Below are 14,328 nucleotides of genomic sequence, written 5' to 3' on the forward strand. Positions count from 1 at the left end.
TGCTTAAAATAACTTAATTTTTATTCCTGCTGTCTTACTTCCCTCCCCCTTCTCCCAAAAATTTTTAGGATTCACTTCTGATCACTAGCTTTATTAAACTGCAAACCATAAATTATTTAGCTTATAAAATAAAAATATTTAAAGATACTTGCATTTTTCTGGTACCTTCAATTTTGGAGGAAAGTGATCTTTTGCATCTAGATAATTATTAAATTCCTCTTATTGAAGAAATTATTATGTCAATCTTTTTTTCTGAGAAAATAATTCAAAATTTTGAGTGCCCTAAATAGTTTTAAGTGGTCTTTAAAAGAGCTTAAATTTTACTAAGTGATAAGTTGGAACTCTGTAATTTATTTGTTTATTTATTTAAATTTATGATTGATGTAGGAGTGACAATTAATATTTGATAATACTTATACTGTTTCTATGAATTGATTTTAATTATTGTTTTCATTTTTAGAATTCTAGATTCCAATTTTGAGCCAAACAACTATTGTTGAATTTTAATTAGTACATGAGCAATCATAAAATTTATTGTTCAACTATCAAATTTACCTCTATTTTTTGTTAACGTTTTTGAAAAAGGAAAGTCATTTATTTTATGTGATTTTTTTTTTTTTTCACTATTTCTTTGTTGTATTTATGTTCCATGTAAAAGCTTGCAATCTAATTTACCAACATTTTACTAGGAGCTCAGTGGCTGCACGAATCATGGCAAAGTATGGTTTTAAAGAGGGTCAAGGTCTGGGTAAAAAAGAGCAAGGCATGAGTCAAGCTCTGCAAGTTGAAAAAACTAGTAAAAGAGGAGGGAAGATCATTCATGAGAAGGATCTTGCTAAAGGCAAGTGCAGATAGCTATATGAATGTTTTGTTTATACACATTTCTATTGTGTTATTTAATAATTGTATTATTAACAAGCAATTGTAATTTACTTGCAAAGATGATATCTTGTACAGTGTACTATGTTAAATTGTTTTGCTCGGTAATTATAAAGTTTTGACTTGACTACATCTTAAAACTTAATGTTAAAATTGAGCTCTGGGGGCTTTTTAATATAGTCACACTCAGACGTCATACTGAAATGAAGCTCAGTAAAATCTCATTATGGCAAATACTAATGCAACAAAATATCAGTTTCAACGAATAAATGCTCAATCCCCTTTTAATTGCCATTACATAGCTTGAATTCTAAAAATTCCCATTGCAACAAACATAATTTGCTTTACCTTGAAGATTTTTGTTGCTGTATTTATCTGTTTATCCTCATGTTTTCTTCGTTAATGCTTACTGTTATAAAAAAAAACAATGAAAAGTTTACAAAAATCTTGTTACAAAAACTATAATTTTAATATTTCTAGATTCTATGATCTGTGTTTTACTTATTAGCAGATTGAAGAAACTCCTGGTCTTTTTTTTTCTTTAACTTCTATAGTTTCTAAATGCATTACATTAGAAAGCAGAGTAAATTTTTAAAAATATCAAAGTTACTGGGACTGAAAAATAAAGATAAGTCTTCTCATACATCCACAAACACATGGATTTTTAAATTAATGTTGTCTGTTTTGTTAAATATGTTTTCTCTCTCCCTATTGTAGAATTTGAACCTGATTCTCCACCAGAGTTCCAACTTCCACCACCTCCTCCTCAACCAGGCTCTGCAAATTCCCCTGTATCGAATTCACAAGTTGACTCCATCACAGAAATTATGAAATGTCCTTCCAAAGTTGTTTTATTACGAGTAAGTACTGAAGTTTTAATGCATCAATGTACCTGCATATTTACACCCTTTTAAAGCAAGTTTAAAACCTAAATTTCATGTGCTCCTTTGTGAACTATTTCAAAGGTCAGTGTGTTGAAAAATTTAAGCAATGTGGCACATTTATACTTTTTTTTTTTTTTCAGAATTCAAAGTGTGTAGAACTAAGATTGCTTTGTTTATATTACACCCAAAATCACATATTTACGTAACTCTTACTTCACACTTACACATAGCTGTCATGGTATACTCGAGTCCCTTCCATTTCCTCCTGCCCCTAGAACTAGCTCAACCTCCCCCCCCCCTTATTTTGTTCCTTTTGAAAAATCTGAACGCTTTGTAAGTAATTAGTTTGTTCCAGCTATGAAACAGGTTGATAACTTCAGCTGTTAAATAGGTTGGAAGTTTTTTGGCAGATTGTGGCATTCCATTTAAAGAGCATTGCTGGTGCTTGTTATGATTAAATCTTCATGTCTCAAAATTGAAGAAGTAAATAAGGAAATATGCTCATCAAGATTAATTTTTTATTAATGATCAGAGAAGAAAACTAATTTTCAAAAAATACATTCCTTACTTGAAAAAGAAAAGTAATTTTATAGCTCAAGTATGTAATGACAAAAGCCCTGTTGTTTAAAAAAAGAACCCCCAGAACCCCCATGTTCAACTATCACTTTTCATATCAGAAAGAGCTCTTAAGATTTGAGACACAATTGGACAAGATTTAACATCCCTTTTTAAAATATTAGCAGCTGATCTAGTTTCTTGCTTTTTACTTTTTTCATCAGATTTTTAGATTTCTTTTTGCTGGTCATCAGGCCTGACGAGAGGGCATGTCAGCTTAGTCGGAAACTAGGGGCCCGGGCCTTGAGAGGGCCCGGCTACACAGATGCAATAAAAAAAGATAGAAAAAAATAAAGAAAAAGAGAGAAATAGAAAGGAAAAAAAGGCGGGAAAACAAGCTAACAAACAAACAAACAAACAAAAAAAAACCTCTGAACGTAAATATTAAAATTTTCTTTTCTCCTGAAGTGTGTGCTCATAAACATGGTCTGTTCTCACTAATGATTGGGAGGGTGAAAATGTGTGGTGAAAGGAACGTCGATAGTTCCGTGCATGGTACCTTTTGTATATACATGTGTAATGGATTATCTCCCCTCCCCCTTTTCCCTCTTCAAGAAAGAACGATCGTGTGAAATCATGAAGGTGTTTTGCACTGAGAATTGGAAAGAGTATTACTGATGTCAGGGGCATGTTTACACTATTGGGGGCAGGTCTCAATGTATTTTTGCTCATCTTCCTGTTTATAACTCTAAAATAAACTGCAATATACTTTTAAAAATGAGCTTTTCATAACTTTGATCCTTAATAAAGAAGGGGAGATCCAAGATCCTTCAACAGATTATCTTTGTACGTTAAATATATAATACTGTAAAAATACATTTTATTTTAAAGTTTAGTTTTAAATCTTACATGATGATAAAAAAAGATTTATAATTAATAAAATACTACCTGTTCTTCAAACACTGAAGATTGATTTTCAAATAGTGCTCCTAAAGCACATTGCAACAGACAACTAATCTTGAAGTTTTAGCGCAGGAGAACAAGTTTTCAAGAAACTTGAACTTTGAGGAAGTTGTAAATCATTTCGCAAATCAAAAAACAAGGAAGGTTGCTTTGAAATAAGTTCAATTTTGTGTTTCTTTTTATAGTTTCAATGTATAAAAATTTGGTTTTGATGTGTGAATTTCTGTGCTGTATTTTTTACTTTTTAAATTAATTAGCAAGCATTGTTCCCGAATTAAATAATGATTGTTTCTAAAATTTACTCTTTTGGCATTTACAGTTGCAGCACTTTAAAAATAGAGTTAATTGTCTTCTAGTAATCAGTTTTGATTTTTGTTTCCCTTTTTTCCTCTTATTTTATTCTTTCCTCTTTTTCTTTCTTTTTTTTTACGGGAGGCTCGCGGTGATTGAACTGACTAGGAGCCCCCGCGTTGGCTCTCTGCATCCCTGCTGGCCATTGTTGTAAAGAACATCAGAAACAAACCCTTGAAAGGGAATATGATAGTCCTTTAACTGATAGTGGCATAGCCAGAATTTAAAATGTTGGCAGGTTGAAATTTATGGGGGAAATGATTAGTTTTAGTCCTTTGCTATATTCAAAAAAAAGAGAAAAGAACTGCATTTTGGGAAAAAATATGTACCCAAATCCCACTTGTCCAAACTTTTTGTTTAAATATCTGTTTTTCATTGAATGAAACAATTTGTCTTTCATTTTTAATCATTCAAGGAAGGATACTATACGAGCCCCCTAGGGATCAGGGGTGCCCACAGGGGGGGGGGATTATGGCGCAAGTTGTGCCATCAAAATGTTTAGGGGGAATTTTTTAAAATTTATTCATTGATTTATTTTTAATTTAACTTATTCATTTATTCTGTTTATATTTTTATTGCAGTTATTTATTTAGTAGTTTGTTTATGTGGGTGTATGCCATCGGCACAGCACAGAACTTTTCTGATAATATAATAACAATTAATAATAAATAAATAAACAAAAATTTTTTAAAAAAAGCAATAAAATAAAATAAAAAAAGAGCTAAAAAATAAAATTAAAAAAAGTGAAAGAGGGTTGAAAATTTGGGGGGGGGAGGGATTTGCGACATTGAACTTGGAATGGGGGGGCACTCCTGATAGGGATCAAAATATAAAAGAAATAATGTTTACTGCTGAAGTCGATTTTTACTTTCTTCTATATCTAATATATAGAAGAAAGTATTGGATTCGTGCAAATTTTCGAATTTCGAATTTTGACGGAGTCGAACGTTTTGAGGTGTGCTGAGTCCATTTCGACTATTTTTGGAAAATGTCTGTCTGTGTGTGTGTGTGTGTCACCTCTGTGTGTGACCAGTTTTTTGTGACCGCTCTACAGCAAAAACTACCGCATGAAATCGAACGAAATTTGGTACACATATGTGCCCCTATGTGAACTTGTGCCATTGGTTTTTGGCGCGAATTCCTCCAAGGGGGATGGAGCAATGGGACTTTTTTTTGAGTTACGCGTGCTTGCTATTCCTCAGGAAGTAACTGGCGGAATGAAACAAAATTTAGTCCACATGTTGCCATTAACAGGAACAGGTGCTGAATCAATTTTGGTGTCAATAACTCAAACAGGGGTTGAGCTATGGAACATTTTTTGTCGTCAATTGTGACTGCTGTATCTCAAGAAATAATGAACGTAATGAAAGAAAAATTTATCGGCAAGTAGCCCTTAGTGGGTATAAGAGCTGGTTTTATTTTGGTGTCAACAGCTAAAAAGGGGGTAGTGCAATCGCCCGTTCTTTATTTCCATTGTGAGTGCCCTATCTCAAGAAGTAATGCTATGTTCTAGTTGAAATTTGGAATATATGTGAATCCATATGTAAACAGGCTTTGATTCAATTTTGACGCCAATCGCTCCAAGAGGTGTTGATTTTTTTTTCGAATAAAAATAGCTTTATTAATGCAACAATAAGAAAGATAAATCGTAATAGATTGTCGTCTGCGTATTTCTCGTGATTTTAATTGTATGGAAATGATCGGAAATATTATCTCAATGATTTAAAATTTTTAACTGTTGCCACTCGTGTTTGTTAACAAATAAATGTTTGTAATTATTTCAAGCAAGGCTTTTAAAATAATTTTCAATTTTCATTCTTTGCTTTGCTTGTGAGATAAATCAGGAATTGGGATGGTCGTCAAGTTTTGGCATGTGTAATTTCATTTTTGTTGGGAATATTCATTCCTCGTTAAGCATGGGGAGGGATCAGAATTATAAGAAATATATAGAAGAAAGTTTCGTGATGGCCACAACATACTAGTTTAAAAAATGACTTTCATTTATCTGAAGAGACATACATAAACACCCTGTATTTTAAATGCATTACATTTTTTTTAAGAAACTTATGTTGCCTTCAAAATATGGAGATAATGTGTCATGATTACTTTTTGTTGTAATTGGCATCTTAACTATTCATTCAAACCTTTTCCATATTATGCTGTTCTGTGCTTTTTCTCAAGCCTATCTCACTGTATCAAATTTTGTTGCAATAAACAAAGTACTTCTCATGTTAACACAGATTTTGTTTTTGTAACTTTTATTTCGGACATCAGTGTGTAGTATAGTGCATGTATTTTGGTATTATATCACACCTCGGCAAGGAAAATGAAGCAACTCAAAATTTGGAGAAAACATACTAGCTTTTAATCTAAATTTAATGCTCTTTCTTTCCACAAAGCTTGACAAAGGTAGCTGAAATAGCTGGTGCATAGTGATGTAAAAGTGATATTATCAATATCAGGGGTCGATCCAGCGCCAAATTGGGGCCGCTTTGCGGCCCCTTCAAAAATTCCGCATGGCAAAAGCGGCCTCATTCACAAAATTCCGCGTCGCAGAAGCGGCCCCATTCACAAAATTCCCCATCGCAAAAGCGGCGACATTCACAAAATTCGGCGTCGTAAAAGCAGCCCCTTCACAAAAATTTATAAAAAGGCAGCCTTTTCACAATATTTTTTAACCGCAAATGTGTACGCATCTACGCGGGAGCCTCTTCTACCTTCCCCATCTTATCTTTTGCTTGCTGCGTGAGGTGTTTTTGCTTGAGAGCGTCAGAGGGGGGACGGGAGAAGGACACTTGTGATTGGTAGCTTGTTTTCAGGAAAATCTTAAATTTTACTTTGATTACGCAATATATATTTAGTATTAATTTGTGTTGAGTTTCAAAATCCAATTCTAAAATAACTTTACTTAAAATAAAATTATTTTGCATGCTATTTTTATATTTTTGTTTTGAAGATTTTGATTTCCTTACATCGACCATGGTAAACGAATTTTTCGCATTTTTGATGTTTACTGTACCTTGTGTTAAGAGGCAAACAAATAAAATTTCTTATATATTTATTAACATCATTAAATTGCAAAGTTTTAAACGAAATACCTACTCTGTAAGAACGTCAACAGTCAAAAAATTAAACGCTGAATGCTGGTGCAGTATTATTTTGGGTTTTAATTACTTTTAAGTTTTTCAAACACATACATGGAATCTTTAATGAGTATTTCACTTCTGTGTTAAGAAATATGTGATATCTTTGAGTCTGTTCATATTGTATTTATTAAGAGTTATCATTACGTTCAGCAGCATGTGCAATTTTCATTGCTCTTAAAGTATTTGAGAGGGGCAAACAGGAAATCTGTTGTGAGACTTTCACCTTAAGAAAGTGTGCCTTGCATATGTATATTTGTAAAAAGCAATAAATGTAATGTATGTGTCAAATTAGGAATAAAATGTTAAGGGTCTTACTTCCCCCTTCCCCCAGCGCATTTTCTCTTGACAGCTTTCAGGTATTCTTCAAGAACTTGCAATCACCCCTGAAACCTGTCTAGGGCTTTTCTATAACGATACGACAGCTAAAAATGCTTTAATATAATCTTTTCCAAGAAAAAAATCACGAGAAGGTCTTTTTTACAAAAATAAAGAAAATTCACAAAAATATTTTGCTTTTTCACAAAAATAACGAAATTTCACAAAAATATTTTGCCTTTTCACAAAATGGGGACCCAAAAAATAAAACCTGGATCGACCCCTGAATATTGTCACATCATTAAAATTTTATAATTTAGAAAATAAAAAAAATCGACTTTTAAGCATGCATTATTAATTTAGGCAACAAAAACTAACCAGTAAACATCACAATGTTATTTTTAATGCTTATTGCTATAGTTGAGACTAAATCACTTAAAACTACCTCTTACCACTGCATAAAACCTTGATTTTATCCAATACTGCTTTTTTGAGTTGTATCATTTTCCTTGCCAAGGTGTGATATGGGAAATTAATATTACGACAAGATCTGTTTTAAGATTTTCTTATTCTTTTTAATATTTCAGAACATGGTTGGTCCTGGTGAAGTAGATGAAGAGTTAGAACCAGAAACTAAAGAAGAATGTGGAAAGTATGGAGAGGTTGTGAAATGCATGATCTTTGAAATACCAGGCGGAAATGTTCCAGAAGAAGAATCAGTTAGGATTTTTATTGAGTTTAAGAGATTGGAATCAGCTATTAAAGGTTTGTGTTCTCTAGTCTAGAGTGTATAGTATTTCAATGTTAAAATTAGAATTTGTGCTTAAGGTCATTTGGGGTAAAGATAAACAGAGTTCCAATGTTTCAACTTAAGATCTTTCCCTTTCTTTTGGATGAATTGACTGGTAAATTTTTGTCCAGTGTCAATACTACACTCTCAGAGAGTAACTGGGTATGGTAAATTTGATTATATGAATGTTTGTTAGTGGATTAAATGATGTTTCACCTTTCCCCAGAGCAAGGGGGGATCCAAAAATTTTTCAAGGAGGGGGCTGTTGATCTTTTAACTTACGTCTTACTATGTATCTGATTAACAAATGCTTGTAGGGCCACTGCTGCATCATTTTTTATCGAAATTCTAAAACAATTAAATTACAGATGTTTATCCTAGAAGATCCCCGAGCATATTCCTTCCCTTTTCCCTTGAAAGAGGTGTTCGTAAATCGAGTTTTAGAACTTCAGTCAGTTTTGTAATCATTCTTGGGAAATATTTTGCCCCCCCCCCCCCTAACATCATTAAAGGGCATCTAAAATTGCGCTTTTTGGAACTTCTTCAGTTTTGAAAAACTACCGGAGAAAAGTCACTGTATCTATTCCTTGCTCTAACTCTATGTGAAATGTACACACTCGTATTTTTAAGACTTAAATTTTGCAAAATGCCTGAGGGTAGGCTTCCAGAACATGCCTTCTAACAACACCTAAAAGCCAAGATTTTCTGAAAAGTCTCTGGGAGGGAGATTCGAATCCCGTTCCTTTCCTTAACGTCATCAAAGATGGCCTATACCTGCTTTTTAAATCTTCAATTTGGAAAAATTACTGATGTAGGATCCTTCAAGGGAGGTGCGATCGCCCCCTCCCTTGTATCCATCCTTGTCCCAGAGACTAGACAGTAGGGTGGGCCGAAAAAACTTTTTTTGGAAATCTGTTTTTGGATAGTGCGGAAAAGTTGCTATATGGGCCCGTTATTACCCATAAAAAATTTCACTAAATTTGTTTAACATTTAGCCGACACTATTTGACCTTGAAAAATTGAAAAAAAGGGCAAAAATGCACTTTTTCAAAAAAAAAGGGGGGGGGGGGGTCGAAAATAAAATTTTGAAGCTAGTTTCAGCAAACATTAGAAGTATCTGTCAGTGAATTAGTTGGAAATCCTCACAAACTTTTATACATTTCGTAGAATATTTAGCTACGATCCTTTAAGACTTTGACATTGGAAAAATGAAAAAAAAAATTAAAAGTAGTTTTGAAATAAGTAAGTACTGAAATGTTACGCAATACGTTACTTAGAAAAAAACAGTGAAAATTCAATCAATTTTATGCGACATTTGTACGCCAATTTTTAAAAATGCACTCACTCAAATAAAAAATAGTTACATAAGATGCTTTTTTTTTAATCTTCGGTTCCAATTGTTTCTCCTGGATAATAAACGGCGCTCAACTACTTCTATTATTCCTAAGATTATTTTATAACTATTTTATATATATTTGACAAATAGAGCCCTTGAGTATTAAAAAATGTGAATCCTCTGATCCTCTGAAGTCCTTTAAACTGATTAATGAATTCAACGCAAGTATTCTTCTTTTTCTCAAGCCATTTCTTCTTCTCGACTTCATGACCCACTTAAGAGACAACCCCCCCCCCCCGACAAGAAATGCTATAATTCTACATCTCCACAGCTTTGAATTAAGCAATTAAAGGGGTCCTCTCTTGTGCCCAATGTCCACAATGAGTTGCCACTGAGGCATCTTATACTGGAATTGGACGGTTGCACAAACTGGCCACATTCATATTCTGGAGCTATCGAACAACTTCTTAGAGATTGTGAAAAAAATCCGGTGGTCAAATTTGATAAAATTGACTGCAATCTTCTGGTTTTGGACATGGAAGATATAAAAAATTTAAGTACTGAACAACAATATTTGTATAGAATCTGTCTTGCCGTAAAAGATGGTAGTTGTCCTTCAAGCGTGGCTGACAGTAGCCCAGGCAAACTCAGTCAGTCTGCGCGATGGCTGACAACTACAAACCGTTTGTTACGCTTGTATATAGGCATTCCAACTCCATCAGAAAACCTTACAATGCTTGTAAAATATGTAATTTTAGTTTATGCTCCAATGTGGTTTGAAAAAAAAAATGAAACCGAAATGCCAGTACCGCGCCTAACATTTTTGGAAAATGATTTCTCTTGCAAGGCAGTTTCCAGACAACGTTAAGGAGATAATTTTCAAAGTTATATCAAGTAATGCATATTTCGCTCATCCTGAACAGCTACTGTTGACAATGCTGTTTGACTCAAGAAAATACATTCGGGAATTAGCTGTTAGGCGCATTCTGAACTCTAGAAATAAGAAGACGAAGAGCTCGGATGGTGTACGATTTTTTGAGCGTCCTAAACTAAATTTTGAAGCCGTTGATTATGTTGATTTAGTTGATTGGGCAAACTGTGTTGTAACAGAGCCACCTCTTACAATGCATCTAAAAGACCAACAATGGAAAGAAATGTGCAAAGAACATTCGACAGAGTTTACTTTCGAAAAAATTCCCTGTCACACGCAAGCTGTGAAACGTTGTGTGAAACTAATAACCGAAGCTGCAATAAAAGTTCGTGTTGAAACTGCACGAGATGGATACATTAGTGCTAAACTTCAAGCTAGGAAAGAACTTCCATCATTTGATAACAAGGGACAATATTATTCCAAAAAATAATATTCATTATGCATGAGGTATTATAAATCAAATTTGAAGATTTCTTTTTTAAAATTTTATTATCTACATATGCAGTTCTCGAAAATGTATGATACTATTGCGTGATAATAATTACTATGATTAATGGCGCTATTTAATTAATTATTCTATGATTTAATTTTGAAAAATAATTTTCACATTGGTTTTTAAAAAAATTCAATATTTTTTCATTTTTCTCCAATTTTTGATGTCGGAAAGGAGCGGTTAAATGCTCATTAAAATCAATGAAACATTTTATGGGCTCGAACTGGCTCATTAAATAACATTTTCGGTGCATTCCAGCAAAATATTTGAAATTTAGTTTTTTTTAAAAAAATTCGACAAAAATTCATTTTTCTCCTTTTTTTCGGTTTTTCAGTGTCAAATAGCGCCGGCTAGATATTTTTTAATATCCAAGAAATTTTTTGTGAGTGCTAACTAGCTCACTACGCAACTTTTGCGCGCTATCCAAAAATTGATTTCGAAAAAAAAAATTTTTCGGCTTATTTCGGCCCACCCTACTAGACAGTTAATGGAAACTGATTTCTTTCCCCATCTGGTTCCTGCAGCTAGATAATCAAAATATGCACAATCAGTTCAGAAACTTGAGAACTTCTTCACCAGCAATGCTCAATCTGCTGCCCATAGATCTTTTGCAATCTGCTAAATCCTCATAATATGTTCTGAAATAATTTAAAAAAGGAAAATTGCATGAAATTTGTAATTGTACCCTACTTTTATGTAAAATAAATACAAAAGTAATTAATGTCAAAATTTAATTTCCAAATAGAAAAAGAAGGAAGAATGAGAGTTGCTTCCATTTACCCCAGAGTACAGTATTTATGGAGTGAAGGGAGACACCTCAAAAATAGCTGGGGAGGTGAAATTCATAAATAAATGTTTTTACTATCATTCTGCATGAAAGGTAAAACTAGTTGAAACCAGTTAGTTCCCATTTATAGACTTGCTAGAGGGGAAAGTGTAAAATGACTAAACTTTAAAAAACAACTTTTTTCACAGTGATGAACTTCAAACAAGTATGATACTTATACAATTGTAGTTGTTGAAACTTGCATAGTCATTTCTTTATTTTGTCAAAGCTTCACACTAACCAACATTTTAGTTTCAAAAATTATTGCAAGTGTAATGTTTCGAACAGACCCTACTTTTAGTTTTATTTTGAAAAGTTCATTGTAAAATTAATAATTTCTTTCTTTCTTTTTAGCTGTTGTTGACTTAAATGGTAGGTACTTTGGAGGGAGAGTCGTCAAAGCTGGCTTTTACGATGTTGATAAATTTCAGAGACTGGAACTTGCTGAGTGAAATTGAACTGATAGTTTAATCACATTTGTAATATTTTCAGACTTTCATATTTTACAATCATGCTATTAAAAATAAATGTAGAATATAATATTACTTCATGTATTTATCCAAATAAATGTATGTTCTTTAAGAACATTTTTTTCTGTTCCTGTTGTTTCTAAATTTAAAGATCATGTAGGGGAAAGAGTTACAAAACTGCAATTTTAAGCTTTGGATGGAAAATTAGAAGACACTTAGAGATATTTTTAAAAAAACCATACCTGTAACCATACCTGAATATTTACAACACATTCTTATATTACAGGCACGTACGGTGACCTAAGCGAGTGTTCACGCAGATAGGATATCCAATTGTTTTCATATTATTACCTACATTTTCATGTTTCAGGATTGGTACACCTCCTGAAAATCTTGGAAAAACTCCTGAAATTTAATTTTTTCTCCTAAGGGCCCTTTAAACTCCTGAATTTTTGTTTTAACCTCCTGATTTCTCCCCTCTAATCCTAAAAATAATTTTTACTGTAAAAGTGCTTTATCAATCTCAAAATAAAGCTTTAGCAATCGCTAATTTTAATTCCATGTCATCTCTGTTTAGGCGACCATATTGAATCGCCGACAGCTAATTGAAATTCTCGTATTATACAGAGCACTCGGTGCTTTTCACAAAGACTTCAGGTGTGTTCGAACCAACTGACCGGTTACTCTGTTGGAACATGCCCATTACGTTTATTGATCGTAGCTTCCTCTAGAGAACGCAACAAGAGCATGTGTTAGATTTAGTGTTAACAGCTAATTGATGATCATATACGATCTGTGGGTGGAATTGAATAATTAACCATCACCAAGAATTGATGGCATCTGTTGCTGGAGCTCAGCAAAAATACCTTGCTTATTTAGATAAGCAGAAAAAAAAAGTCGAAGCTCATTTGTAGTGGGAAACGAAAAATATTGGAAGGTCAAATCAATGATCTGAGAAAATAAAAGGATGTGTGAAAATTGACATTCATGAGATGAATAATAAAAAAAAAATAACAGAAAAGGACCTTTCCTCCTCTATCTACAAAATTAATGCTTTAAGGCACAAAGCCAATGAAAATTTTAATGAACTAAAAAAGGTTGAAATAGGCCTTGATAAATTAAGTGCCAAAATAAAAACTCTGTTAGAAGAGTTGATACTGAATCTATTGGGACTTTGTTAATATTTTGTGCTTTCCTGTTATTTTCAAATATTATGCATCCAATTTTTGTTTAGTTATTTATTTTTTGATTAAATAGTGTGTTTTTTAAATTTTGTTATTTCATTTCTTGTAATGTTAAATTTTGACATTAAAGTAGATTAAATGTTACTGAAACTAATTTTCTTGTAAAAACCGCTCGTGTTATTACTCCTGAAAATTTTGCTTTTGACTCCTAAAAACTCTTAAAATTCATTTTGTCTGGAAGAGTACGAACCTTGATGTTAGTTTGTAATATATCTGTTTTCTGAGTAAAGCATGTTAATTCTAATAACTGTCATGTTGATAGAGCATATTTTATGCAGCAAACATAAATATATCATACATAGTACTGATTAATTACAAACATACAATAGAAACGCAAATAGCATACCATAGCATATGTAAAGAAAACAAATAACTGAAACTGGTGTTGAAAATATGCAGCATTATAAAATGCTACTATGATACCATCAAGTTTCGCGTTTTTAGAAGCAAATAATGCATTTCATTTAGAAATGAATTCCATTCTTTGTTCCTACGAAATGTTTACTGTTTGAAATCTCTCCAACCTTGGAATTGCCTGCTTGGTTTTGAATCTGAAGAAGCACCTACAGCGGTCTCTTATCACAGCTTCTTTACTTTCAAAAATAATTAATAAATTGAAAAGACTACTAAAATCGTTTACATTTCATTCCTAAAGTGTTTGAATACAATGTGGATGAAAACTACAGGGCTCCCAAATGGTCCGCTTTTCCCGCCTAAGTCCGTTTTTTAATATTAAGTCCGCTTTAGACCGCTTTTTAACATTTTGGTCCGATTAGTCCGCTTTTATATTGTTTTTACCTAAGAATCAGATTTTAAAAATTTTCCATTACGTTAAAAGATACTGTACACCCAAACACGCGGCCGCGGCGCCTTAACCTGACTTTTCCCGTATTATTTCGCTTCAGATTGACATCCATAAAAAAGGAGAGGTTTTGGAGAGGAGTTATGACTTCGAATCGGATCGGATCAGGGTGCTACCGATATTTCTCGGAGTTTCAACCTCACGTTTAGTGTAAGGAATGAATTTTCCGATCTCGATAACTCTAATATTCCTTGATCTCAAAGTTTTTATTGGATCCCAAGCTCTTGAGACTGTTGTGGAAACTTCCCAGAACTTGGAACGTTTTAGGGGCCCTTGGGACTTA

The 14,328-nt window shown here is 33.0% G+C and overlaps 1 protein-coding gene across 2 annotated transcripts in view; it reads left to right on the forward strand.

The window, feature by feature from the left end:
• The window catches only part of LOC129217513 (splicing factor 45-like), a 42,038-nt gene extending 29,995 nt beyond the window's left edge, over nucleotides 1-12,043 (forward strand). For both annotated transcript variants that reach the window (XM_054851827.1, XM_054851828.1), the window contains exons 8-11: nucleotides 690-841; nucleotides 1,597-1,739; nucleotides 7,681-7,858; nucleotides 11,824-12,043. In XM_054851827.1, coding sequence (XP_054707802.1) covers nucleotides 690-841; nucleotides 1,597-1,739; nucleotides 7,681-7,858; nucleotides 11,824-11,921 — 571 coding nt within the window. In that variant the 3' untranslated portion in view covers nucleotides 11,922-12,043. The remainder of the gene's footprint in view (nucleotides 1-689; nucleotides 842-1,596; nucleotides 1,740-7,680; nucleotides 7,859-11,823) is intronic.
• Nucleotides 12,044-14,328: the final 2,285 nt, after the last annotated feature.

Source organism: Uloborus diversus, chromosome 2 (assembly GCF_026930045.1).
Source record: "Uloborus diversus isolate 005 chromosome 2, Udiv.v.3.1, whole genome shotgun sequence".
In the NCBI taxonomy this organism is placed as follows: domain Eukaryota; kingdom Metazoa; phylum Arthropoda; class Arachnida; order Araneae; family Uloboridae; genus Uloborus; species Uloborus diversus.